The sequence below is a fragment of the Sus scrofa genome, chromosome 5 (assembly GCF_054392235.1).
Source record: "Sus scrofa isolate SSC_HxYL_T2T_F1_AM1 chromosome 5, Sscrofa_HxYL_maternal_Yorkshire_Landrace_v2.0, whole genome shotgun sequence".
Taxonomy (NCBI): Eukaryota; Metazoa; Chordata; class Mammalia; order Artiodactyla; family Suidae; genus Sus; species Sus scrofa.
Genome location: NC_139387.1, coordinates 4,873,831 through 4,901,512, shown reverse-complemented (window position 1 = coordinate 4,901,512; position 27,682 = coordinate 4,873,831). Strand labels below are relative to the sequence as shown.

The following is a 27,682-nucleotide window of genomic DNA, read 5'->3' as shown; positions in this document are numbered from 1 at the left end:
ATGCTGGATCTACTTGGCCCGGGGCCCGACTCTCTCTCTCTGTTACTGTCGTTTTCAGCGGTCATTCCCAAAGCACTGTCCCCTGCCCCCGTGGAGCCCCTTGACCCATCTTCATTGCAGCGAGGGCTGCAGATAAAGGGCTGGGAAGGCCCAGCTCTCGGCTCCGTCCGGGCTCACCGCTTTGGGGAGTATTTCAAAACAAGGAGCTCTCACCGCCTCCCTCTCCCAGTGCCATGTTCTCCAGGAGGCAGAGAGGGGAGCACGGCTGCTGGAAGGAAAAGTGAAAACCAATGAGAAGGTCCCCTGTGCCCTAGAAGCCTGCCACCCGGAGCTGGTCCCTAGCTGCGGGTACCTGGGAATAAGGGGTGCCACTCTGGGGGCTCCCACGGGGCTTGGTCACGGGGCCCTGTGACCTCACGGTGATTGGGGGACCCATGGCACATGGCTGCTGCCCTTCAGTTCTCAGAGGTCTTGAATGAGAGAAAATGCAGCACTGACATGTCCTTAAGCTTTCTTTAAGTAGGTCTCGAGCTTTGCTGGGGAAATTCAGTCTTCACAACCCTTTTTTAAGTAGCACTTCAGTTCTTTTTAATGTCTTTATTATTAAAAAACATTACAGGGAGAGGAACGGACCCCTCCTGTGTCCGCCTGCTGAGGGTCAGAACCATCCCAGGGAGTGGACGGCGGGGGGGGGGGGGGGGGAAGGAGGGGGGGGAGGGGGGGCAGCCTGACTCTGCCCGGGGCTGAGTTGGGCCGTTTGGGGGTGCCCTGCACTGCACCCTTCTGTTGACTCCCCATCCTTTCTGCACAGGGACTCTGACCCTGTGGGATGATAGAGGCACAGCGGTGACTCCACTGGGGCCCTTGGAGCATCTTTATTTGTTTGTTTTGGCCACACCCACAGCATGCGGAAGTTCCCGGGCCGGGAATCAAACCATCAAACCGCACCACAGCAGTGACCCCAGCTGCAGCAGTGACAGCACTGGCTCCTTAACCGGCAGAGCCACCAGGGAACTCCTGGCCCTTGGAGCATCTTTAATGTTGCTTTGGTTTTTTGAGTTGTCTCTCCCGTGTGCGGGGTGGGCCTGTTTGAGCTTTGGGGGACTTGGGGAGGGTCATTTCAGCTGGGGGGCTGTGTGCAGCGTCCCGTATGGAGGGGGGGAGGCTTAAAAAAACCCCCCGGGAAGGAGCGCTCGAGGGTCTGGTGGACCCGGCAGTGGTTCCTGCTGAGAGCGGGTGTCGTGATGTGAGCGACAGCCCTGCTGCTGCTGCTGCTGCTGGTGAGCACCGTGGAGGGTTGGGGCCTGGGAGGATGGCACCCCAAGAAGCCCTGGGGTCTGGAGTCCTCCTCATTACTCGCTAGGCTGTGCTTGTGAAATGCAAACAGGCTATTAGTGGGTGACAGGCGATTCCTTCCACCCCCAGCTTGGCTTCTGCTGACGCACGCCTGCCCGAGGTCTCCTGGTTACCCGCTGGCAGCCTCAGCACCAGCTTCCGCAGGCCCTTCTCCCCCGGGAGCCCCACAGCCGCACAGCCCCACCTGGGGGGTGCTGGTCCCTGGCCCGCCCTTTCCGTTGGTGCCTCTGCGCCGCTGTCACTTCCTAAAGTGAGGGTTAACCCTCACTCTCCTCAGCACCCCCAGCTTGTCTTAAGTTAAAGCCACAGCCCCTGGGCCTGGAATGCTCCCCCTTGAGACCGCCCATAGCCAGGAGGCTCCCCACCATCCTGCCCGGGTCACCCCGCTCCATCCTCCAGCGCGTCCCACCCCCATCCTGCCTAATTATCCCGCCACTCATCTTCTTGCTTTTAGGGAGCACGTTGCTCCCAAGCCTGGCAGATGGGGGCTTCTGTTAGACTTGGGGCCCCTGGCAGGTTCGGGGTGCCTGGACTGTCGGGGCCTGTCATTTGGCTCTTCCCTCTTTCTCTTTGCACGTGGTTCCTCGAGCTGCAAGCGTCCCGTGGGCTGGAGTGTGGCTTCCTCCACGTGCACCCCAGCCCTGGGCTACACACATTCTAGGAGCTCCCTGGACGCCAGGCTGACCCTCCTTGGCTAAGGTCTGCCTGGGGCTTAGCAGGGAGCCCAAGGGCTCGGCCCGTTTCTCACAGGAGCACTCTGAGCCAGGGAAGGTGGGTTCACGCAGCTCCCCCGCCCGGGGTCCCCCTTAGCCGCCTCCCGAGGACATCACCGCCCTGGTTGAAGCAGGTGGGAGGCCCTTCTCCCCAGGGGAGCTGGGAGCTGCAGCCTGATCTCCATGGCAACGGCTTGCTGGCTGCTTCTCCTCCGCAGGCTCCCCTCCCCCTCCCCGGGCTCTGGGAAGTTGGGGAGAAGGGAGAAGCTTTCTTCCTCTTCTTCCTGGACTCCTCGTGGCCGCTGGTCAAGCCCCCTCCCACCTCCCGGTTTCTGCTAACACTGCAGCTGGATCATGCCATTCCTGGTCTCCATCCTCCACGGCTCCTCACCACGAGGGACCAGCCCCTCTTTGCTTCCCGCACGGGCCACACGGTCTGGAATGCACTCTGGCTTTCCGTTCCCTCTGCCCAGAAGGCCCTTCCTTGTCTTCTTGCCCAATCGAGCCCCAGCTCAGATGTCTGGGCTCCTGTGAACCCTTCTTCCACCCCCGATCTCGGGTGCCCTAGGGACCAGGCCGCTGACACAGAAGAGGGAAGTGGCCGGAATATCAAATGCTGATGGTGGGGAGTGCTGGGGCCTGGGGCAAACAGGGGAGTCTGAACCCTACTTGCACGGGGGGCTCATCCATGCTGAGGTGGGGGATGGAGGCATACTGTTGCCTCCGAGTCCATTTCTTCAAGAGAAGCCAGAGGAGTTCCTGTGGTGGCGCAGCGGAAATGAATCTGACTAGGAACCATGAGGTTGCGGGTTCGATTTCTGGCCTCAATCAGTGGGTTAAGGATCCGGCATTGCCGTGAGCTGTGGTGTAGGTCACAGACATGGCTTGGATCTGGTGTTGTTGTGGTTTGGTGTAGGCCAGCAGCTGCAGCTCCAATTTGAGCCCTAGCCTGGGAACCTCCATATGCTGCAGATGTGGCCCTCAAGAGACAAAAAGACCAAAAAAAAAAAAAAAAGGCCAGAAATTCAGAACTTTTGGACAAGTCCTCTTAAATTTTTTTTTTTTTTTTTTTTGCTTTTTAGAGCCTCACCTGCGGCATATGGAGGTTCCCAGGCTGGGGGTCTAATTGGAGCTGTAGCCGACGGCCTACACCACAGCCACAGCAACACAGGATCCGTGCTGTGTCTGCGACCTACACCACAGCTCATGGCAATGCCGGATCCTTAACCCACTGAGCAAGGCCAGGGATCGAACCCGCATCCTCTTGGATGCTAGTCAGATTGGTTAACCGCTGAGCTGCACTGGGAACTCCTTATTTTAAAAATATTGACTCAAACAAAACCCACTTTGTTTGGAGAAGCTAAGCAGCTCTGAAAGGTGGACAGGGGTGGACACTGGGGTCTGATGGATTTTGGCCCCTTTCTCTGGCCTGTTGGGCGCCCCTCTTTGTAAGCATCTCTCAGCTTGTGCCCTTCCACGGGTGGGGCTGCTCCTGTTCATCTGGTGACTGTCCCCAGAGCCTGCGGGGAGATTGGAGGCAGGAGAGAGGGCCCCGGTGAGCTGAGCGCCAGTGACACACCTGGCGGGCAGTGGCTTGGCCCTTGAGTCACTCTCTTGGGTAATTCTTACACCAGCGGTGAGCCAGGGGCTATTTTCGCTCCCACCATCTAGAGGGAAGCGCCTTGCCTACGTCACAGGCATCAGGATCTGAACTGGATCTGTTTTTATTCCCAAGGCGGCCAGGCCCACCACCTGGATCTGACGTCATCCTGTCCCCTGGGTGCCGGCGAGCGGGGCACGGGGGCGCCGGCCTCCAGACCCGGAGATGGCTCCCCTGCCGCCCTGGCTCCGCGAGCCCGGCAGTGGCCCAGCTAAATATACTCGGCTGACGTCAAGGCCGTTCTGCTCCTGGGGTTTTTCTTAAGCTGCATTTAAAGTTTGTGTTTTGCTTTGTAAAGATTTAGCTGCTTTTTTTTTTTTTTTTTTCTCCTCTTAGCCGACTGCCGTATTGAGGATAATCTGACTTAGATGATTATAGAAATAATTTGCAGCTGCTGTGGTGGAAAAGCGGGGGAGGCAGTTCTGCGGGGCTGGGCCTCTGGGCTGCTATTGGCTTTTAGGTGAAATAAGAGGGGCACCCCTCTCCCCAGCCCCCCACCTCCATCCCCCCACCCCCCACCTCCCCAGCACCCCCTGCCCCCTGCTCGGATGTACACCTACACACACACATACCTGCTTCTTTGCCTCCCACCTTCCTGCCTGCTGCCCACCCCTGAGGCCAAGGAAGAGGCCATACCTGGGCTGGGCCGGGCTGGGCCGGGCGGAGGTTTGAGCGGCTCCTGGCCCCTGGCCTGTGGACTCTTGAGCACCTGCAGGTTGTTTGAATGGCCGGGCTATTTCCTCCAGGAGAAGACCCAGCTCACTTGGCCACGACCTGCTCTCTTTCTCATTTCTCCCCCCTCCCTCTCCGGGTCAGGAGGCGGGTCCTGAGGCAGACCCTGAGCCAGCTTTGTTTCTGGGCCCCAGCCCCCTCCAGACAGGTGGATCTTTCTGGGCTCTCCACCCCCCCACCCCAGAACTCCACCTCTGGGTTTGGACCCAAGTTCCAGCTGGCAATAGAAGGCCTTTCTGCTGGCTGCGGTCCTCTGAGCAGGCACCTTGGGAGGAAGGGTGGCTCCTTGAGGCCAGAAGCGGGGGCCCCAGCATCTTCCAGGTGCCCTCCGCACTCCCCCTCTGTCCTGGCAGCGACTCCCCACGGCCCCGCATCCACCCTGCAGACCTCAGCCCACCTGCCTGGGGTCCAGGCAGCAGGCTCTGTCCTGCCTCCCTGTGACCTGCCATGGCAGCCTGGCAGCCTCAGGCTAGAACCCAGCCCCCAGCCAGCCCTGCTGTCCTATCCACTGAAAGCCATGCGGCCTTGGCCTCCAGTGGCCTTGCACTTAAGAGCGAAGGGATTGATTCTGTGTTAATTGGAAGGCGTGCTCGGGCCTGTGCGTGGCAGTTAGAGTGGGTCGGGGTCCCTGGGAGAAAGAGCGGGTGGGACACAGAGGAACGGGCTCCTTCAGGCCCTGCAGATGTTCCCACAGAGGCAGACGCCCGGGGAAGAATAATTGGAGGAGTCTCAGCAGGTTTCCTGGTTCTTTCCTTTGTTCTGAGCACTGGCTGTGAGCCTTTCATGGCTCCGGAGCCGGAGCCAGGGATAGTGCAGGGAGCAAGTGAGACGGTGGGCCTAGCCTACAAGGGGCTGACAGTCCAGCAGATAACTAAAAATAAAACACACTCTCCGGTAGTGATTATGTGTTATGAAAATTGCGCCGGGGTGAGGGGCCAGAGAGCGGGAGTCGGGTGCTCTTTTTGCATCCGTGGAAGGCCCCTCAGGGGAGGTGAGGTCTCAGAGCAGTCTGGAGGAAGTGAAGGAGAGAATAGCAGGTGCAAAGGCCCTGGGGTGAGCGTGTGATGGAGGGGCCGCCAGGAAGCTGGTTGGTGGAGTGAAGTCAGGGAGGACGAGTGTGTTGGGGGTGGGGTGATGCTGCACCTGCTTAGACCCCCACGGGCCTGTGGGAATTTTAAGATTGATGAGAAGCCAGTGGAGAGTTTTATTCAGGGCAGGGAGGGGGAGGGGCAAGACATGAATCAGTTTACACTTTAAAGGGCTCCTTGTGCCTACCAGGGAGAGGGGGTGGGAAGGGCTGGGAGTGGAGGAGGGAGATGGGTTAGGCAGGAGGTTGTAGCCGCCCCAAGGTGACGGGCTTGTATTGGGGGGTGGGGGGGCTCCGATTTATTGACGAGGTTTACCGACTAGAGGGGACAGGTGGGCGGGAGAGGCAAGGACGCCTCAAGTCCTAGGATGTGATTTTGGGGGGCCAGTGTTGAAGTGCTACTCCTGTGTTTCCTGCTGAAAGATAGAACTGAGTTAGAAGGACCCCTGGAAGCGTCTTTTCCTTGCTTTTGCCCCTCATCCGTGCCCACCCCTAGGTTCTGGCAGGCGCGGAAAAGATTCTAGGCGGGCGGGACATCCCTGGGGATTAGAGGCTGCCTGGTCCCCGGGCAGGGATGTGGGCGGCATCCGAGTCCCCTGAAACCCTCTTCTGTGTCTCCGCAGAGCGGGACGCCTTCGACACGCTCTTCGACCACGCCCCGGACAAGCTCAGTGTGGTGAAGAAGGTGAGCGCTCCACGGGGCTGCGTTTCTCTCATCTCCCGGCTTCCTCACCGCACGGGCGCCGTGCTGGGAAGGAGGTGGGAAAATGTTTGAAATCTCTGAAATGTTTGCCACATGGATTGAAGTGTAATTATAGTCAGAAGCGTAACTCCAGTGCATAAAATTAGCACCTTTTAACTCAGCATCCTTGCTCCTGGATATCTTCCTGCCCGCCCACCCCACCGCTGCTGCGGAGTGAATTACCCAGCCAGCACCCGGTGGCGGTTCCTTCCGAATCAAGGCTTTTTTTTTTTTTAATTTCCAATGTGGAAATGTTTTTAAGCACGTCTGCCCGCTGGCCTGGTGACCATGAAGCTGCATTCACGACGTGCCTGGTAAACAAGCAGACGCTGCTGGGCGGAGCTGTTCCAAGCTGCATTTGGCCTGTTTCCCCCCCCCCTGCGCGCCCCCGTTGGGAGGACAAAGGGGAGGCCCTTCCCCAGTCCAGGCAGCCTGCTGGTCAGGCTGTGGATGGAAAAATCCCTGTGAACCAGGCTCTGGAATCCGGGGCTGGGGGGAGGGGTCTGCTGGGAAGGTTTGCTCTCCCCCAGAAGGAATCCAGACTCACCTCACTGTCATCCCACCCACCTGTAAAATCTGAGCCCTTGACCCTGGGGAGAGAGCTGTCTGTGTCGCAGACTGTTTTTCCACACAGGTTTCTCAGTGCAGGACTTATCAGAGCCTTTAATAGGCTGACATGCTTTGGAATTCTCGAGGAAGAGGATTCCGATCTGGCTCCCCACTTAGCTGTGTGACCCGTGCAGATGATAAGTCCTCCCTGCAGGTTCCCTATCTATCCAGAGAGGCAGCTTTTCTGAGGATACAGTGTGATTGCTCTGTGCAGGGCCTGGCCCCATGTCGGCTGCTGACTGTGTGGAGTATGAGGTAGCGGCAAGCTGTCTCTGTAGATCTGGTGCTAATTCATTCTTTGAAAAAGCATGTTTGGGGCTCTGGGGGCTCCAGTCATGACCAAGACAAAATCCTTGTGTTTGCCTGGCAGCTTCCTGCTTCTGGCCTGGCCCTTTCCCCACCGCCACATTGACAGTTGCCTTGTTAGTGGAGATACGAACTCGGCTAGGATCCATGAGGACGCAGGTTCGATCCCTGGCCTCGCTCAGTGGGTTAAGGATCTGGCGTTGCCGTGAGCTGTGGTGTAGGTCCCAGATGTGGCTCGGATCTGGCGTTGCCGTGGCTGTGGTGTAGGCCGGCAGCTACAGCTCTGATTGGACCCTTAGCCAGGGAACCTCCATATGCCGCCAGTGCGGCCCTAAAAAGAAAAAAAGAAAGAGAGGGAGAGAGAGGTGCTGGGTTGATGGTCCCGTGCCCCGGAATAAAAGCAGTTGGACCCTGTCCACCTCACCAGTCCGTCTAGGGTCACCCGCTCCTACCCTTTCCCCTCCCCCCGACGTCCACCCCCAGGCAGAAGATGCCGGAAGGTTCGCCCGTGTGTATGTGGCCTGGGTGACTGCTCCGCCCACTCCCCCCTCCCCGTCTTCTACGCGCCCCCCTAGTCCAAATGCTCCCCCCTCTGACATCTTCCAGGGATCCACACACTTATCGCCCCACCCGCCCCCACGTTGCGTGGTTGCACGTGCTTTGCTGTATCTCTTGACTTCTCCGTGGTGTCCACTGGGGGTGGGTGTGGAGAATTATGCCTCCAGCTCTTCAGGGTGGGGCTCCGTCTCATGAATGGTCTTGCGTCCCCAGCACAGAGTAAACGTGGGTCGAATGAATGAGGCATTGGTTAGGGGCGGTGGTTGTCCTGACTTTGATTGAAGTTGGATTTGATGACTGAGCCAAGTGACAGGGGGCAAGTTTTCCACTCCAGCCAGAGAGGAGCGGTCCTCGGCCCTTGCTGTGTACTTAGCAAGGCTCAGAAAAATCTCTGCTTACCTGAGCTAAAGCCCTGGGTAGAGCTTCTTCCTCGGCTGAAACGGATGGCTGGGGCTCTGGGCAGCCTTTGCTCTGTCGCATAGTTCAAGCTTACGTCTAGCAGACGTTTAAACATTTTGTCATCTCCCCCGACGGCTGTGTCCGTCTCGAAGGCACCAATGATGCTTTTCCGTAGGGGATGCTGACGAGGGCACGTGCGTGTGGATGGTGAGTGTGCCGTGGCGGGTGAATAGAGAGGTACAGTCGATTTAGGCATTTTCCCAGTAAAACCAAGGGCTATTGTGAGAACGTTTCATTGCAGAGGGAAGCCTTTTGCTTTAGCAAACAGACGCGATCACGGAAGCCAGGGACGGCAAAGGTCGCATCTGTCCCCTGGCGTGGTGCTGAATCAGTCATGCTCCCTGTTCTCTTGGCTTTTGACAGTCTCTCATCACGTTTGTGAACAAGCACTTGAACAAGCTGAATTTGGAGGTGACGGAACTAGAGACCCAGGTAAGCAGTGTTCTGGGCGGAAGGATCCTTCGTCCTGGGTCGTTTTCAGACAGCTTTCTGAGCTCCGGTGGGCCATCTTGTTAGGCAGGGAAGGACCATCTCGCAGCCCAGATAGCGCCAGCCCTGGCCGTCCTGATCGTTTTCTGGACCGCCTGTCTTAATTCCTTGGGGCTTCTGGAACAAAGGACCGTCAACAATACACATTTATAGTTCTGGAGGCTGGAAGTCCCAGATCCGCCAAACAAAGTGTTCGCAGGACTGGTTCCTTCTGAGGACCTGGCGTGGGGGGCCGGGGGTCCTATTCCAGCTTTGGTGGCTAGCTGGCCGTTGCTGGCTTTCGTTGGTCCTTAGATGTATCTTTTTTTTTTTTTTCCCTTTAAATGACCAAACCTGCAGTGTATGCAAGTTCCCAGACTAGGGGTTGAATTGGAGCTGCAGCTGCCTGCCTACACCACAGCCATAGCAATACCAGGTCGAGCCACACCTGCTACCTATGCCACGGTTGTGGCAACACTGGATCCTTAACCCACTGAGCGAGGCCAGGGATCGAACCCACATCCTCACAGAGACCATGTCGGGTTCTTAACCCACTGAGCCGCAGCAGGATGTATCATCTCAATCTCTGCTGTCATCTTCATGTGACTTTCTCCCGTGTGGGTGTCTGACCAAATTTCCCCTTTTTGGGAAAACGCAGTTGTGCTGGGTTAAGGCCCACCTTAATGAGCGCATCTGAACTCCAGGACCCCTGCAAAGACCCCATTTCCAAACGAGCTCACACTCTGAGCTTCTGGGGGTGTGTGTGGGGGTGTTAGGATGCCAACACATCTTTTTTTTGGGGGGGGTGCAATTCACCAATCACACCTTCCAAGGTGTTACTGCACTCCCACCAAAGGGCTCAGTATGTGCTGGTCCCTGAGTCTGGAATGTTCTGGCCCCCTGCTCTCCCCAGCTGGCCGGCCCCGACTGGCACCTAGCAAACACAGGCTAATACCCCTGTAATGCATATGTGCAAAATATCCCGCCTGCAGTAAGTCTGGAACCTCCATCTCCCCCCACCCTCCCATCGTGAAAGTGTGTTTCGAGCACTCGGCAAGCAGGAAGGACACAATATAATTTTTCCAGGATTAGCTGGGGGCTCGAATGTTGAGTCTTCGGCGTGGATTTTGCTAATGCGCAGCTGATCCTTCTGAAACCCCTGGGCGACTGTCTTCATTTCTCGCTCTTTCTTTAACTTTTCTCATTTGCTTTTCTAATTAAAGAAGTAATTCAGGTTCATTGTGGAAATGTCTGAAAATGCAGATAAGCAAAACAAATAAAAAGCACCCCTAATCCCATCACCCAGAGATAACGGTGCTGTGGTTTTGTTCCAAATCTTTTGTTTTTTTTTTCTATGAGTAGCTCATCGCAGCCTGCTTGAGTCTGTATCTGAAAGCGGAAAGGTCCAGTTTTTTGGTTTTTGGGTTTTTTTGTTTGTTTGTTGGTATTTTTTAGTTGCACCTGAGGCGTATAGAAGTTCTCTGGCCAGGAATTGAACCCTCACCTCTGCAGTGATGGGAGCCACGGACGTTGGAGTCTAAACTCACTGTCCCTCAGGGGGGATTCCTGAACGGTCCATTTTTAATGTGTGTATTTATTTGGGCGTTGTTTGCAAGTTCTCTTATTTTTTTAGCTGTTTGCTAATGCTGCACATGTAGCCTCTGATTATTTGTGACTTGATGTATCAACAGTGCATGTCCACCTGTTGGAAGGGAGCAGTCCTTTTTTCTGCTCCCTGCAATCTCCCCGTCATCCTCTCCAGAGGTAACTAACTACAGTTCACAGTTGGATGCATATTTTCTAGAAGACTTACAGATGCATACGTGAGGTTTTTGTTTTTTGGTAGTTTCCAGGCCAGGGATCGAACCCGAGCCACAGCAGTGACAATGCCAGGTCCTTATCCTCAAGGCCTCCAGAGAACTCCCATTAAATGTTTTATTTATTTATTTAATACTTTTTTTTTTTTTTGTCTTTTTAGGGCCGCACCTGAGGCATATGGAGGTTCCCAGGGTCAAATCAGAGCTACAGCCACCGGCTTACACCACAGCCATAGCCACACAGGATCTGAGACGGGTCTTTGACCTACACCATAGCTCATGGCAGCACCGAATCCTTAACCCACTGAGCAAGGCCAGGGATCGAACCTGTGTCCTTGGGGATGCTAGTCAAATTTGTTCCTGCTGAGTCACGATGGAAACTCCCCTTATTTATTTTTTTTAAATGACAATGGACCACACTGTATAGCTGTTTGGTAAAGTGATTTTTGTTACCACATAGCGTGGGCATCTTTTGTTACTAAATATTGTGGGCCTTCATCATCTGATTGCAGGCTCTCTCAACAAAGGATGGATGTTTTTGTGTGTGTGTGTCTTTTTGTCTTTTAGGGCCGTACTGGCAGCATGTGGAGGTTCCCAGGCTAGGAGTCGAATTGGAGCTGTAGCCTCAGGCCTTCGCCAGAGCCACAGTAACATGGGATCTGAGCCTCGTCTGCAACCTACACCAGAGCTTCTGGCAACACCAGATCCTTAACCCACCGAGCGAGGCCAGGGATCGAACCCGCGTCTTCATGGATGCTAGTTGGGTTGGTTAACCACTGAGCCACGACGGGAACTCCAAGGATGGATTTTCCTTTTTTTTTCCTTTAAAACATTTTCCTCCTTTCGAGTGCATTGGCCGACTCCCTGCCCGGCCCAGAAACCTTACCGCGTGTTTCTCTGTAGTTTGCAGATGGTGTGTACCTGGTTCTGCTCATGGGTCTGCTGGAAGACTACTTCGTACCCCTGCACAACTTCTACCTGACCCCCGACAGCTTCCCCCAGAAGGCAGGTGCCTGGTCTCCATGCTGGGAGGGGTCCCGGGACGCCCGGCTGGTCCAAGTGCCCCGCGTAGAATCCCCCAATCGCTCTGGAGTCGAGCCACAGTCTTCAAAAAATAAATACTGCCGGGAAAATGGTACTGCAATTGAAATAACCCTCAGGAGAGGAGGACGGGCAGTGCCTGATGCGTCCAGGGGCGGGCTCTTTCCCGCAGGACTGCCCTGGTTTTAATAGTTGTCATCGAACGCCCCTTGACTTTCAGCTCCTTCCCCTGTTCATGCCACACGGATGTCCCTCTGGGCTTCCTGCTGCTCCATGAGTCTCCTAAATCCCGTCTTCATGGGTGCCACGCAGCCCTCTGGAGTGGCTCTGACAACACTGTCTTCATGTTCCCCAGTTTTGGGCGATTGGCTTGTTTGTTTTTTTCTCTATGAAAACAATGGGACATCAACTGGAATATGTAGATACAGATACATACACACATGTACAAATATATGGTAGGTTTCTTCATTCTTCTGGATTGTTTCCTTAGAAAGTCCCTCAAAGAGGATTGTGTGGGTCAGAGGGTGTGACTTCGGATTTGGGGTGGCTCTGTGGCGGGGGGATTTGCCTCCTGCCAGAGCTTCCCGAGGGCCAGCCCAACCCCAGCCATGTGTAGTGTGTCGCTTTAGAAACTAGGCTCCTGGCCTGACCATGTTGCTGGAACCTGAGAGCATCTGTCATTTTATTTTCCCGAAGTGCTAGACCCGTGAGTCGGAGAGGCAGACAATGCAAAAGCGGGCGGCAGCAGCCAGGGAAACATCGGGAAGCGGGGCCAGTGTTTATCAATCTGCCGGCTCCTGGCACCTCGCAGGCAGTTTGCTCGCAGCCAAATGTCGATGCCGCCTCGCCTGCTGAGATGGAATCAGAACAGATTAGCGAGGTCCTGGCACGTCCGCGTCCGTGGCTCGCAGGGGGAACCGGATGCTCGGGGCTGTGCCGAGCCCAGTCGGGAAGCAAGAAGACAGTTTGGTGACGGGGCTCCTGCGTTTCCGTCCCTTTCTGTGCCTGGTGGCAGAAGTGTTTTTTGGAGAGGTCTTTTCTTTATTCGAATGACTAAGAAGGGTGCATTTAGCCAGGCTGTCTCGAGCTGGGTGTCTTCCCAGGACGGGCCCTGTGCAGTGGCAGGGACGCCCCCTCCAGCCCCTGTCCCTTCCAGACGAGGGGGGTTCTCTGTGAGCTGCGGCTCTGGCCTCTCAGTCTGCCTTCACCTCCGATCGGGAGCCGGGAGAGGAGGGCGCCCAGCGTGCAGTTAGACCCTCACGGAGGGGAGCCGCTGGGACTCTGCTTGGAGGAGGCAGTGATGCTAGAGGGTCCTTACCTGGCCTCGTGGACTCCCAGCTCTCCTCTCTGTAGGCAGTGATGGTGTCACGGTGCCACTGGGAAGCTCCTAGTGAGCCGCGGGAGTTATGAACCCCCAGGTCCTCCCAGCCACCTCGCGTGGACCCGAATCCACTTCACGCTGGTCCCAGTACCTGAGCTCCCGGTCACCTCGTGTAGACGCAGCCAGGCAGTGGTGACATGTGCAGTGGGACCGTCACAAAGCATCCCCCGAGCCCGAGGCTCCATGAGGTGCCGGGAATCTTTGCAGCAGCAGCAGGAGACAGAGGCTCAGTGAGCAAAATCAGAGACGTGTCACGGGCGTGTGTGTGTGTGTGTGTGCGTGTATGTGTGTGTGTGTTTTGGTTTTTATTTTTTTGTCTTTTTAGGGCCGCACCCGAGGTTCCCAGGTCAGGGGTTGAAGCAGAGCTGTAGCTGCCAGCCTACACCACAGCCACAGCAACACCAGCTCTGAGCCTCATCTGTGACCTACACCACAGCTCACAGCAACACCGGATCCTTAACCCATTGAGCAAGGCCAGGGATCCAACTCATGTCCTCATGGATGCTAATCGGGTTTGCTAACCGCTGAGCCACTGTGGGAACTCCCCATGGGCTTGTGGTTTTAAACAACTGCACTGGGTTTTAAAAAGACTGGGCATCTCTGACTCTTTAGGTTCCTGCAAACAAACAAATGGCCCCTTGAACCATCTCAGAGGCCTGGGTACCACCCACAACATCTTGTGTCAGGCCCAGCACTTGATCCTTACGCTGGGCTGGCTGCTTGGCTGGGTACCTGGGCCCATCAGTCATCTCGTGGAATATGCCACAGTGTCCCTCTCTCTGGGGGTGGAGTGTGTCCTGGAGACCTGGAGACCAGTGGGAGTGAACCCAGAGCGGGCTTTGCACTTGCAGGGGGCTTTCCCTTCTGTCCCTCCACCAGTGAGGAAACGCGGCGTGGGGAGGGTCCCGCAGGCGGCAGGGGCTGAGCTGGAAGAGCCCCCTCCTGTTGGGGACGCACTAGTCTTCTGTCTCCTGGCCAGGTTTTAGAACATCCTTTGCATTTTGGAGAGAAAGGACTTATGGGTCCTGCCAGTGGGCGGACTCGCAGCAGCAGTGCGGGGCTTTGGGTTCAGTGTGTGGCCTTGGAGGGCGGGGTCCTCACACTCTGGGGTCAGAGTCAGGGTCAGGGTCAGGGAGGTGGCCTCACGTGCTCGTGGCTGTTCGCTGTTCTCTGTGCCCAGTCCGTGGGGCCGGGCTCCGGGGATGCTTCTCTGCCTGGGGAGAGGTCGTTGCGGGTGAGACACGGAGCTGAGCGAGGACGGAAGGTGGTGGGGGACGTTTCCCATCTGGCAGTTTCCTTGGAGTTCCCTTCGTGGCTCAGTGGGAATGAACCCGACTAGCGTCCATGAGGATGTGGGTTCCATCCCTGGTCTCGCTCCGAGGGTTAAGGATCCCGCGTGGCCGTGGCTGTGGTGTAGGCCAGCAGCTGCAGCTCTGATTCGACCCCTAGCCTAGGAACCTCCGTGTGCCATGAATGGGGCCCTAAGAAAGACCTCCCCCCAAAAAAATCATTTGGGCAGAGCAGCTGCACAGAGTGGGACTTGGGGTGGGGGGGGCTCCCCCTCCCCGCTCCGTGGGGCAGGAGTGGAGCCTTGTGGACTTAACCTCGCTCCACACCCGTGCTGGGGGAGGACCCTGCGGGCCTGGAGGGGCCCACGTGGGCTGCTGCTCGGACCGCTTGCTCCGCGCCTCCCTCTTGGCCGTCCTGGCTCCGTCTCAACTCCGAGCCAGGGGTGCGTGTGAGTGAGGTGACCTGCCTGGTGGGCAGTGGACGGCCGAGGAGGCAGGACGCTCTTAGAGAAGACGACCCAAGTTCCAGATCCCTAGGCGGGCGGGCTGAGTCCCGGCTCCATCTCTCGGAGCCTCGCACCTTTCTTGGCACAGACGCCCTCACCTGTTTAGCCGCAGGACCCTCCATAAACGGGAGGTCACAGACCTGCTCTCCATTTCCCGTGCTCACCCCACCTCTGAGGCTCAGCCAGGCGTGGCCCCCCACCAGGCCCACTCTGGCAGCCTGCCTCCTGGTCCCCTTGGCCTCGGACCCAGCCGGGCAGCCTCTGATCCTTGCAGCCCGCCCAGCCCGGGGCCTGAGTGGCCTGCTTGCTCTGGGCTACATCCCCTGGGTCAGGGCCCAGGTCCTGTGGACGCCCAGCAGGTGGTGGCTTTCTTTGCTTGTCCCGGGGCTGCTTGCCTGCTGCTGTCGTGGCCCCAAGGCCTCCTGCAGTACCTCCAGGTACCCTGCAGTACCTCGTGGGCTGGACTAACTGAGGGTGATTGTGCTTAAGTCTTTTTCCAGGTTATTGGTCAAACCACCTCGCAGGTAAACTTGCTGTTTCTGATTCGTTTGCCCTGAAATCATGAACATCTTACTGTTTAAAAGGTGTTTGATTACAGAGAATCCTGAAGTCCGTTGTAGCTCTGACCTTTGTGATTTATTTCATTTTTTGGTCCCCTGCCTCCACCTCACCCCCTGCCAGCCTTTGCTCGAAGCAGATGTCTGGCTGGCTGTGATCTGGTTGACCGCCGGCCCCTCTGGTTCAGGTGGACAGCGACACAGCAGAGGTGCCTCTGTGTCTAACCTCTGCAGCAGCCGCCAGCGGGATGCCAGCCTCAAGCGTCCCATGGGCTCAGGGCTGGCAGGGAGAGGCCGTTGGGAGTGCGGATGTGGCCACCTTGCTGGGGCATCAAGCAGGTTGAGGACCAGGACCGGGCCTCTGCCGCAGCCACCAGTGGCCTGATTTCGGTTCTAGCAGGGTCTGCCCTGTGCCAGGGCCACAGATGCCCCTGCCAGGAGCACAGCTGTCATGCTCAGCTCACTTGAGGCCCTTCCGGCAGACAGCAGGTGGCTGCTGTGTGCTGGGGATGGTGCACAGGGCTGGGTACCTTTGGGAAGTGACCTGTTCTCTCTGAGCCTCTGTTTCCTCATCTGGGAAAGGGAGTCACGGTCACTTGTCATCATGTGGGTGTGTCGGGGCCTGGGGTAGAGCAGGTGCTTGGGGACCCCAGCCCTCGAGGGCAGAGTTTGGTGCCTGCATCCCAGCATGTCCCAGCACCCTCCTCCCATCACTGATGAGCAGGGAGAGTGAGGACCGTTTGGTGAATGTGTGTTGCCCGCAGCACCCCCCACCCCGCTCTGCCCCAGGCACCCTGGTCCTCGGGGGTGTAGGTATTGCAAAGGCTCACTCTGGCCACACTTGCCCCCCACCCCCGTCCCTTCAGAGGGAAACAGTGGGCATCGGAGGGGGGGCGGTGAGTGCTGTGACCAGCCGCAGACTGGGTGCTAACTCTAGCTTCCTCGCAGGTCCATAATGTGTCGTTTGCCTTTGAGCTGATGCTGGACGGAGGGCTTAAGAAACCCAAGGCTCGACCCGAAGGTAATGCCCCAACTGGGGTGTCAGAGGGGCTGGAGGGCTGGCCGTGTCTCCCATCGGGCCCCGTGTGTGTGGCTCAAAGTTGGGGTTCTGCTGATGAATCCAGCTCTCGTGGCTCCTATGCCGGGGTTTCAGGGCCCGAGAGGACTGACTGTGCTGGTGGAGCCCCCAAGGCCGGTTCTTTAGTAACCGCTTGGCTTGGGGTCCCGACCTCTGCCCCACAGCCTCAGGCTGGAGATGCTGCTTCAGGCCTTGAAAGGGTATTGAAGGTTTACTGCAGTTTCTTGCCTGTTGGGTCCTTGTCCTGAGCAGGAATGCAGCCTGGCCACGCCCCGTGAGGCCTGAATGGCAGTGAGGGAGCCAGGACAGCCCCGGCGAGGGGCCACCTCCCCGTCCCTACCTGGTGCCTATGTTAAATGACCTGTCCCATGAATCTCCCACTCGAGTGGTGGTCTGAGTGCCTGGTGTCCTGCCTCGGGCCCCACCAGGTGCCCGAGCCTGATGGGGTGGGACAGCAGCTCCCACCTGCCCTGCCCCAGGAGGTCCCGCGTGGTCCTATCATAGAATGGCCTGTGGGCGTTTGGTCCCCAGTGTCCTGGGCTGCCGTAGCCCCCACACCATCGGTCCAGGGATTGTCCGATGCAGATCCTAGAAGAAGCATCCTTTTCCTCGCCATCCCAGGCACTCCTCCCGGGATGGGGGTGGGGGTGGCCTGGGGGGCTCTTGCAGCAGCCTGGCTGGAGATGGTGCTGCCCAGAGCGTCCAGAGGTGCTCTGCTGGGGACACAGCGGATGCCCCGTGTCCCAGATGCCGGCACCAGGGCTTGGGGTGCAGCCTCTTGTCTGCCCTTGGTCTCTTTCCTTCCATAGACGTGGTGAACCTGGACCTGAAATCCACCCTGAGGGTTCTTTACAACCTGTTCACCAAGTACAAGCACCTGGAGTGACAGCGGAGCAGAGACCGCGGTGGGGGGGGCTGTGCCGGCTCTGCCCCCCTCCCCCCGAGCCCCCCCCTCTCCTGTCGTTCCCCACCCCCACGCTCCCTTTCTCTGGTTGTGACACTCTTGTCTCCTTTCCCTCGATTCTGCTGCGGGCGGGATCCTTTGAAATGCACGTTCCAAACACCAGTGCCTGAGTTGGCAGCCTCTCTTTACCTGGGGGGTGCTGAGCCCCATGCCGTCGGCCTTGATCTAAAGGTGGAAAGGAAAAAAAGCGGGCACCCCACCCCTCCGCCCTGGGAGGGGCCGTCAGCGATCACAGGGGCTCCAAAGGCACAGGCAGCTTTGCAGCCGCGGTGATGGCTTGTCTGTCCTGCCCGCATCCCCTGGGCCGGGCTCTCCTCGGAAGCAAGGCTTTTTTAAAAAGTGTTTTAAATGTGAAAAGCATGTTGCAGTTTTCAAAACGGCCCCCTTAAGTCCCAGAAGCTTTAGCTGTGACAGGGCTGTCCGCTCCCCCACCCCCCCACCCCCGGCCACTCAGCGTTGTGTTCATTTTGCTGCATAGACATCTGGGACCCCGAGGGCCCGGCCGCCACGGTCCAGGGAGGAGAGGTTTCTGAGGCGTTTCTTTATTCCTGCCACGGCTGAGAGGGCTGTGTCGGAGCTGCATCTGAACTGCAGGCGGAGGGGCTGCCTGGGAAGTTTCCAGCCCCAGGGGCCCTCTCTGGGGGTGGGGATGCACTTGAAAAACACCTTTAAACCAGCCGGGCGTGTTCGTTTGCTCAGGCTGCCGTAACAAAGGGCCGCCGACTGGGGTCCCGGACTGTCTTCTCCCCGTTCTGGAGGCTGGGAGTTGAGGTCAAGGTGATCCGAGCCTTGCTCCTGGGCTCGGGGACGCCGTCTCCACCCTGTCTCTTCACATCTTCCCTCCGGGTCCGAGTCCTCGTCACTGCTTATGAGGACACCAATCAAGACCCTGGGCCCCAAATACGGTTGCGATTTGAAGTCCTGGGGTTAGGACCGCGGCGTGCGGGTTCTGGGGGTTCAGCTCCGCCCCTAACAGGGGATGTGACTGTTACCCCTCCCCCTGCCCCACCCCCACTCCTAGCTTCCAGCGCCCCATCGGCATCCTTGGGGCGCCCACCTTGGCTCAGGAGAGAAGTGAGGACCCATCCGCCAGGGCTCAGGTGGTCCTAGGCTGGGTCACCCCACCCCCAACCCCGGGCTCCGGAGCTGGGACTTTGATGCCACCCCTGAGCTCCCCCAGCAAGATGGGCCTCTCTCTTCTCTTTGATGTTGGCCTTCCTGCTACTGAACAGAGCTGTCGAGTAAGTTGTTATAATGGCACTGAATACCGACGCTCAAGACTGAGAAACCAGTCTAATATTCTGTGTTTGCTCCGGCGGCTGCCAGGCTGGGGGTGGGTTCAGAAGAGCTGTTTTGACGGAGGTGGCTACCCAACAGGGGAAAGAAATAATTAAAACGGCATTACGGCGTCTCCCGCGGGATGCGGCGACATGAAAGGACCACGGTGACAAAATAGCCGAGGCTGGAACATCCTGTGCCTTCCTTACACGCAGCATCTCCGTGACCGGCTGATGGAGACCGAGTCACCTGCCTTGTCACGTGGGCTTGGCGAGGGCCTGATTCCTTGGGGGCCGAGGGGTGGGCGTGGGGAGGGGCTGAAGGAGGTGAGGTGGGGGTGGGATCGGAAAGAAGCCTGGGGTCTTCAGCCCCGGTGGGCGGCCCTGGTCTATTCCACACCCTGAAGGGAGGGTGGGGGTGGGGTGGGGAGTTCAGCTTCCGGCCAGGAGCCCACCTCACGCTCTTCGTGTCTCACGTAGGAGAGAAACAGGGGCGGAAAGATAGGTGGGAAGGTTGTACGTGGGCACTTTGGTCTCCAAATGCTGATTTAAGGCCGTATGCCAACCAAGGAGTGAGTTGGCATCCCCGTTTTTCCAAGTTGGTGCAGTGGTATCCCTGTGCCTCCCGCCCACTGGTGGGCCCCCTCGGGCTGCACGCATCTCGATTCCCTCCCTTCCAGGCTGGCTTGAACCAGAGGTGAGAGCAAGGCCTGGACAGATACTTGTGGGGGGCGGTGCTCCGGGCAGAGGTCAGGGGGGACTCTGCTCGAGGCCGATCCCTCCTCTGGGGATTCGCCCATCCTCCCTCTTACCTTGGGGACAAGAGCTGTCTAGGCAGGTGTTTCGGGGCGGGGATGGCCCCTCCGTGGAGTGCCACACGCTGGGGCATCTCGTGGGCAGCAGGAACAGCTTGCTTTTGATGCTCCTTGGCGTGCAGAGGCTTCCCTCTGAGCCCTTGATTGAGGAAGGTTCTGGAAGCCTTCCTCCTCAGCTGCCTCCCATTTCCAGTGAATTGTTTTGCCCCCGGAAGTGGGACCATCTTTCTCAGGGACTGTGAAACCAGGATCATATGCACCCGTGTGGCCACGGGCTGGCAGCGAACCACTCGCCTCCTCGTATCCTTTGGGTGGTGTGTCTTTGACACCACCCCCCGCCCCCGCCCAGTTTGGGGAGCCTGCTGGCAGCTCTGGTCCCTCTCAAACAACCAGCAAGCACTGACCCTGGAGCCCCTTGTTCCCAGATGTGACGCAGAGCTGTGTGGCTTTTTTTTTTTTTTTCCCTTTTTAGGGTTGCACCTGTGGCATATGGACGTTCCCAGGTTAATCAGAGCTGCAGCTGCCAGCCTGCACCCCATCCATCGCAACACCGGATGCCAGCTGTGTCTGCGCCCTTCTTCGCAGCTCACAGCAGCACCGGATCCTTAACCCACTGAGCGAGGCCAGGGATGGAACCTGCATCCTCATGGTTACTAGCCGGGTTTGTATCCACGGAGCCACAATGGAAACTCCCAGAGCTGTGTTTTTTTAAAGCGACCGAATCCTCTTCCCCAACCTGTGTGTCAGTATTTTATTGTCTTTAATTGTTGTAAGCCGTGTTTACGTAGGATTTCTGGATATTAAATAAAAGCCACTGGAACCCTGGCTGTCTTGTGGACCTAGCCCTCGTCTTTTATGAATCCTTCTGTCCCCGTTCTGTCTGGCTCATCGTCTGGCATGGGTGTCTGGTGTGAATGGGGTGCCGTCAGGAACGCCTCCCCGTCCAGCCCTCCCCTCCCCACGGGGGACACAGAATCTCTGCTTCCACCAGGGTCCCCGCCTGGTGGCAACCTGGCCGCTTGCCCTCAGCAGAATTCAGAGAAGGAAGGGACCTTCTGAGTCCTCTCGTGGGAGCCGTTCCCAGGCAGGAGCCAGCTCGGGGCTGACAGAGGGTCTTGGACACTGCAGAGATGGGGACTCTTCCTTGGGCAAGGACAGCGTCTTGTGGTTAGGAAGCTCAGATTTGTTGGGATTTTGTGGGGTTTTTCAGCCCCTGTGAAACGTCCCACGGGCCAGGAATCAACCACGAGCTGCAGCAGCGACCAGAGCCACTGCAGTGACAACACCGAATCCTTAACCTGCTGCACCACAAGGAAACTCCAGTTTTCATTTTGAGTAGAAATCTCCTCTTGGGAATCTAATTTGAGTCAATAAATTATTATTATCTCATTAGCAACGAGAGTCAAGTGTAACCCCCCCGGGGGGGGGGATGTGGGGGCCCCCAGGAGCTCAGCACAACAGGAGCTTAGTCAGTGTTTATTGAGGGACTCCTGGGTGCCAGGCTAGGTCCTGGGGGGTGCGGCAGGGACCAGGGGGACACAGCCGCTGCCCCGGGAACTGGAGAGCAGAGGGCTACATGCAACCAGGGCAAATTCTGGGAAGAAAACGAGACAGCGCCGTGTAGCGAGACCGAGGCAAGTAGGAGGCTTCAGAGGCAGAGGGATTTGGGGTCAGACCTGTGATTCACACATCCCCCTGCCCCCTCGGACCCAAGAGCACCCTGCGGTTCATTCCAGCAGTGGGCTGTGGACAACCACGATAGGGTCCCCAAAAGCGAAACGTTTCATCTGTGAAACAGAGACAGACTCACAGGCATAGAGAACAGACTCGTGGCGGCCAAGCGGGAGGGGATGGGGGAGGAAGGGGTTGGGAGGTTGGGATTAGCAGGTGCAAACTTATATATACAGGACGGATAAACAGGGCTTTTCTGTACAGCACGGGAGACTATATTCAATATCCTGTGATAAACCATATTGGGAACGGGTGTGAAAAAGGGTGGATATATGTACCTGAATCACTTTGCTGTAGACCTGAAACTAACCCAACAGTCTCAATCAGCTGTTTTGAAATACATGTCTTTCAAAGTCAAATGTTTAAGTCCCATCATATATTTAAGCACAGGTCTCCTTTGCTGACCCTCAGCGTACTTTTCCAAACACCTAAGCAGGATTCTGGCTTTCTACCACCCGTATCTGGAGTGCTCCCTCTGGATTTCTCCCCACATTAGTCGTTTAAACGCATGGACAAGGCGAGCCTGAAACAGTGTTCCAGAACGCCAGGGAGGAAGGCGTACGCAAGGCATGATGGGACAGGAGGTAGGACGATGGCGTGGTCTTGCGAGGCGTCCATCCTGTGGACAGTTGAGCATCCGAAAGCATGTAGCCCACTGCATTCAAACAAGCCTTGCGTTTATGGTGATACAAAGCAAAGATGAAGGCGAAAACTTTCTTTTAACATTTTATATTTACGTGATTTAAGACTGAGAGGTTGCTAGACTAGTTTAAAGACTTCCTGTATTTGCCTCGATGCCCTTAAATAGTAACATTTTCTTGTATTTGCTTCATCCTATGTCCTTGATAGAGATGCAGGTGCAGGTATTTAGATACAGATCAGCCTCTGCAGAGGGAAGTCTATGGGTCTGTCTAGCTAATTGTCGATCTTTCCTTGATCTTTGTAAATTGCACACACTGTGCCCTTTTCTCTCTAAATACATTGATGTATCTTTCCTAAAAACCAAATCATTCTGTTCCACAATTTCAGGACAAGTGTCATGACCAGGAAATAACACGGATACAATAGCACTATCTAATCTACTGGCCTGAATTACATTGTCCCCGGCTGTCCCAGGAATGTCCTTTGACTGAAAGAAACGCATTGCAATTTTGTCCCATCTCGCCAGTCTTCTTTAATCTGGACTAGTTCTTCAGTCTCTCACGCTTTGTGACACGGATGCTGACGAAGACAGGACAGTTATCGTCTAGAAGCTCTCTCTCGGCGTGGATTTGTCTGATGGTCCCCTCGTGGTTAGATTCGAGTTGTGTGTTTTTTGGCAGAAGCTACGTGTTCTTCTCTGTGCATCTTTTCAGGGGACGTGGCCCATCACTCATCCCATTTCTTCGAATATTTATTTCAATTACTAAGTAAAGTGTTGTTTATCGTGTTTGCCCACTAAGAAGGTACCTCTTCTTTCTAGTTCATACGTATCTCATGCAGAAAGGATTTCTATGTTTGGAGTTACCTCGCCATCAGAAATAACTGGAAAACAGAGAAAAATATGAGAAACAACCATTTCAGATTTTCGGCCATTGACTGGTCTGTGAGACTTAAAAAACGGGGGGGGGGGCACGAATGAGGGTAAGCCCTACCATCGCCCAGGCTTCCTGCCCAGATGTGATTCCTGGACTGGGGTGCAGGAGGAGGGTGGGCTCGCCGGATTTAGACAGAGGTCGGCGTCTGAGGAGGTCAAGGTTCAAAGCACACTTTAAAAGTTTCGGAGTAATTCACAATTAACTGCCTGCCAGAAAAATGCCAATGCTCTTTAAAGGAATGCACAGAAATACGCCCAACACCATAAAATCCCTAATGTCTAGCCTTCAACTAAAAATTTATTAGACATGCAAAATGGCTGAAAGACCTAAATATAAGATAAGACACCATCAAACTCCTGGAAGAGAACCCAGGCAAAACATTCTCTGACATCCACCTCATGGCTATTTTCTCAGGTCAGTCTCCCAAAGCAACAGAAATAAAAGCAAAAAGAAACCCATGGGACCTAATCAAACTGACAAGCTTTTGCACAGCAAAGGAGACCAAAAAGAAAACCAAAAGACAACTTACAGAATGGGAGAAACTAGTTTCAAATGATGCAACGGACAAGGGGTTGATCTCTAGAATATAGAAGCAACTTATACAACTCAACAGCAAAAAAAGCCAAACACCCAATTGAAACATGGGCAAAAGACCTGAACAGACGTTTTTCCAAGGAAGATGTGCTACATCCTCTGACGTCTTTAGTCGAAGTCAAGGTGCTCTCCCCCTCCGGTCAGGGCTGACCCTGGGGGAAGCTGTAACCCTGCAGCCTCCACTCCCGGGTCTTCCCAGGGATCTCTGGCCACCAGCAACTTGACCCGTTCAGCCCAGGTGCCAAACAGATTCTATCACTTACTCCAGGACCCACGATGCGACGCAGCAGAGATTTAGAACGTGCATGTAGGAATTCCCTGTGTGGCTCCGTGGGTTAAGGACCCAACGTTGTCTTTGTGAGGATTTGAGTTCCATCCCTGGCCTTGCTCAGTGGGTTAAGGATCTGGCGTTGTCGCAAGCTGTGGTGTAGATTGAAGATGCAGCTCCAGGTCGACTTCTGGCCTGGGAACGTCCACATGCTGCAGGTGCAGCCCTAAAAAGAAGAGAAGAGAAAATGGAGTTCCTGTTGTGGCGCAGTGGACACGAATCCGACTAGGAACCGTGAGGATGTGGGTTCGATCCCTGGGTCAAGGATCTGGCGTTGCTGTGAGCTGTGGTGTAGGTCACAGATGTAGCTTGGATCTGCGTTGCTGTGGCTGCGGTGTAGGCCGTCAGCTGTAGCTACAATAGGACCCCTAGCCTGGGAACCTCCATATGCCATGGGAGCGGCCCAGGAAATAGCAAAAAAAGACAAAAAAAAAAAAAAAAAAGTGTGTTTCTTCTTCCTTGGCCTGACGCCCTTCTAACCCCATTTCCTGTACACATTTCCCCTTTTTTAATGCTGACGGAAATTAGCAAATGTTTACCATTTTAAAAAAAGAAATAAGCCTCTTCCCCCAGGTTTGACATTGAGCTTGCCCTCCAGGCTGGGCTGGAACTGACTGACTGTCCTTGTGAGTCTGGGGGCCGGGAGCAGTGACAGGGTTGGTGCAGGAGAAGAGCCGGCCTGCCCTTGCAGTGTAGACCTCAGCAAGATCCGTTTGCGGTTTCCTGGGAGTGGAGAGCCTCTCCCATCAGATGGGGGGTGGGGGTGGGGGCAGGGCTGCTCCTGCTGCCGGATTCGGGCTCCTGCAGGTCACTGTCCCACTCTTAGAGTCCCTCTGTTCCCACACACAATGCCGTGCCTGTCACATGGGAAGCTTGACAAGGCTCTGGCTTTGGTCTGTTGTAATTCTGCAGCGCACAGGGTCCGAGTCTCCCTCTGATTTTCAGCTGTTTCATCCCCAAAGCCCCAGGAGATAGGGATTCTTTTTTTTTTTTTTTTAGGGCTGCAAGTGCAGCATATGGAAGTTCCCAGGCTAGGGGTCAAATAGGCGCTGCAGTGGCTGGCCTGCCCCGCAATCACAGCAACGCCGGATCCTTAGCCCACAGAGCGAGGCCAGGGATTCAAGCTTCATCGTCAGGGATTCTGGGTGGGTTCATTTCCGCTGGGCCGCAATGGGAACTCCAGGCCTCTTTTAGGGCTATTGTAGGAACTCGGTGGGACTCTAGCCACACCTTAGACTAAGGATTTACAGCCCTGGGGCCATTCTTTTCTTTTTAAAAAACTCTTGGGTATTCCCTGGTGGCCCAGCACTTTAAGGATCTGGCGTTGTCACTGCAGTGGCTCAAGTGGCTGCTGTGGTGTGGGTTCGATCCCTGGTTCCAGAACTTCCGTGCATGCCTCAGGTGCAGCCAAAAAAAAAAAAGAAAGAAAAAGAAAAAACTCCTTGGTGTGACAATAAAGAGCAAATGCAGCCACTGTCCTTGAATAAACCACGTTTATCTTACTGCGTCCAAAAGCCGCTGTGAAGTCTCCCAAAGCTGGGGCTTTAACGGGTGCTTGGTTCTCGGCGATTACAGTTAACTGTTTTGCCACCACGTGCCCTGGTCTTCTAGAATTCCATCCTCTAATGGTCACTATAACCTCACTGCCTTGAAATCAACCAGAACAAATAACCAGTTCCAATCCCCATCCTCAAGGATACATTGCCTGCAATTATTTCTAGAAACCCATCCTGTGTTAATGGGGGTTCTGTTGCAGGTAACTGGAACCTCTTCAGTAGCTGAAGCAGAAAGGAATCTTTTTGTGTGTGTCTTTTGTCTTTTTAGGGCTGCACCTGCGGCTATGGAGGTTCCCAGGCTAGGGGTTAAATCAGAGCTGCAGCTGTGGGCCTCCACCACAGTCACAGCAATGCCAGATCCGAGCCATGTCTGCAACCTACACCACAGCTCACGGCCACGCCGGATCCTTAACCCACTGAGCAAGAGCCAGGGGTCGAACCTGCAACCTCATGGTTCCTAGTCGGATTCGTTTCTGCTGGGCCACAATAGGAACTCCGAAGCAGAAAGGAATCTGATACAGAAAATGAGGTGGCCACAGAGTCATGGGAGCCTAGAGGGGCAGGCTGGAGCTGGATCCTCCAGCAGTGACTCAGAATTACCCACCAAGGCCACGGCCACGGAGTTGCAAGTGACTGCTGGCTCCAGAAGCACAATTTGGGGGCCATATATTTCCTGCTCACCGCTCAGATCCACTCACCACTGTTTCCCACCTGACCTGTGGACCGTGGTCTCCATGGGCTTTCTTGCCTCTGGCTTCCGGTTGGATTTGACCAACGGGATGTCCCGGCAGAAAAAAGAGGGTCGAAGGAGAGTGACGTCGTGGTACTCGTCCCTCTGGCCCTGCCCTTCTGCTGGGCCGAGTTGGATTGGCTGGGTCTTTTACCAGAAGCCACAGCCCTGAGCGGCTGCCCCTCTTAGAGCATCTGTCCTTCTCTTCCTGGGCTCTAAAATCCACTCCCACTTTTGCCCCGTACGGGTTGGAGCTGGGACAGCTCCTCCTGTGGCCGGCCTGGGGGCGCAGCCCTGTGGTATCCGGGTTCCCTTAACCCCATGCCAACAGCCCCTTCGCAGGCACCCCTTGGATTCCGCACTCATGTGTGCCATCTCTTTGCAGCCGGGACCCAGGAAGCACCACCCAAGTGTGGTATCCGGAGCCATGCCATACTCACCCCAGCAAAATGGGTGTCTGGGCACAGCTGCGTCTCACCCAGCTTTGTCCCCAGTCCCGGTCTCAGATGGGTGCGTCAGAATGGCGAACTCAGCCGTGCACCCCTTCATCGTCCCCTGGGCTGTGGGGCTGTCAGAGCACCTGCCTGCGAGGCTGGGTCCCCGTCAAATGAGAGCCCTGACAGCTAAGCTCGCTTCATCACCAGCGACTCCGCGCATATCAGCAGTAACATCCCTAAAACCTTTTGTCATTTTCCTACTTTTCACAAACACCTTCACTTTCCTGCTCGCACCTTCTCAGCTGCTCTTTCCCCTTTTCCACCGGATGTGTCAGCAGAGAAGGGGTAGTTAGCTTCCTGTCACCCAGCGCTGTCACCTGTTGCTATGGAAACCCACCCTTTCTGCCAGACTCAGGGAGATTCGGGCTGAGAGACCAGCTCCTGTCTGTCCTGCTGTCCTGGGATCTCTCCTTCCTAGGCCTTTGCATAGGCTGCTCCCTCCACCTGGAACATTCTTAACCATCTTCCTCACTGGAAAACTCTCATTCATCCATCAAAGCCCATTTCTCCTCTGGAAAAACCTTATCTCCTAGGCAATGATAGCCATCAATAGTTATCCACTGGGGAGTTCCCATTATGGTGCAGCAGGAACAAATCTGACTAGTATGCATGAGGGTGCGGGTTTGATCCCTGGCCTCGTTCATTGGGTTAAGGATCTGGTGTTGCTGTGAGCTGCAGTGTAGGTCGCAGACATGGCTCAGATCCTGAGTTGCTGTGACTGTGGTGTAGGCCCACAGCTGCAGCTCCAATTTAACCCCTAGCCTGGGAACCCCCATATGCCATGGAAGCAGAAAAAGAAAACCCAAATTTTGTCCACAGGGCCCACTTTGCGCCAGGCATTGCTCTAGGCACGGGGGTCAAAGGAAATCTTAAGGGGCTGGGGGAAGGGACTGAGTCTTTCGGTGAGGCAGTTAGGGAAGACTTCCTGGAGGAGGAGGCTCTTAAGCTGATGATAAGAATGAAGACACAGCTATTTTAAAAGGTGGGGCACCGGCCTCTAGACCAAGGGCACAGTAAGTATGAAGACTCTGAGGCAGGGAATAAAAGGGTTGTCAGGTGCTGGGAGGGCGTGAGGGTGGGCGAGGTCAGGAGAGGAGGATGGAGAGGTAGCTGGCAGGTCCCCCGGGACCTGGGGGCAGGCTCTGCAGGCTGGATTACACTTGCAGAGCTGTTGGGTACCGAGGGTGCATTTTGGTGTGCTGAGATGTGAAGTGCGTCCTCTGGGTATTTGTGGAGAAGAGCTCAGGGCAGGAG

The 27,682-nt window shown here is 56.0% G+C and overlaps 1 protein-coding gene and 1 long non-coding RNA gene across 5 annotated transcripts in view; one reads left to right on the top strand and one right to left on the bottom strand.

The window, feature by feature from the left end:
- The window catches only part of PARVB (parvin beta), a 109,216-nt gene extending 88,976 nt beyond the window's left edge, over nucleotides 1–20,240 (top strand). The window contains exons 9-13 of one of the 4 annotated variants that reach the window (XR_014845378.1): nucleotides 6,172–6,233; nucleotides 8,586–8,654; nucleotides 11,411–13,302; nucleotides 14,347–16,302; nucleotides 17,169–17,425. Coding sequence is in view for 2 of the 4 variants with exons in the window: in XM_021091402.2 (XP_020947061.2) it covers nucleotides 6,172–6,233; nucleotides 8,586–8,654; nucleotides 11,411–11,512; nucleotides 16,230–16,302; nucleotides 17,169–17,245 (383 nt within the window). In the remaining 2 variants the exon portion in view is untranslated. Of the gene's footprint in view, nucleotides 1–6,171; nucleotides 6,234–8,585; nucleotides 9,052–11,410; nucleotides 13,303–14,346; nucleotides 16,303–17,168 lie in introns of all 4 variants that reach the window. The other 3 variants (XM_021091402.2, XR_014845379.1, XM_085024993.1) reach the window with 3 other exon arrangements.
- A 1,618-nt stretch (nucleotides 20,241–21,858) lies between these two features.
- LOC110260614 (uncharacterized) lies at nucleotides 21,859–26,672 on the bottom strand. Its single transcript, XR_002343854.2, has 2 exons — nucleotides 26,372–26,672; nucleotides 21,859–22,670 (listed from the first exon to the last, which is right to left on the bottom strand). It is a non-coding gene; the product is annotated as an uncharacterized LOC110260614 (long non-coding RNA).
- Nucleotides 26,673–27,682: the final 1,010 nt, after the last annotated feature.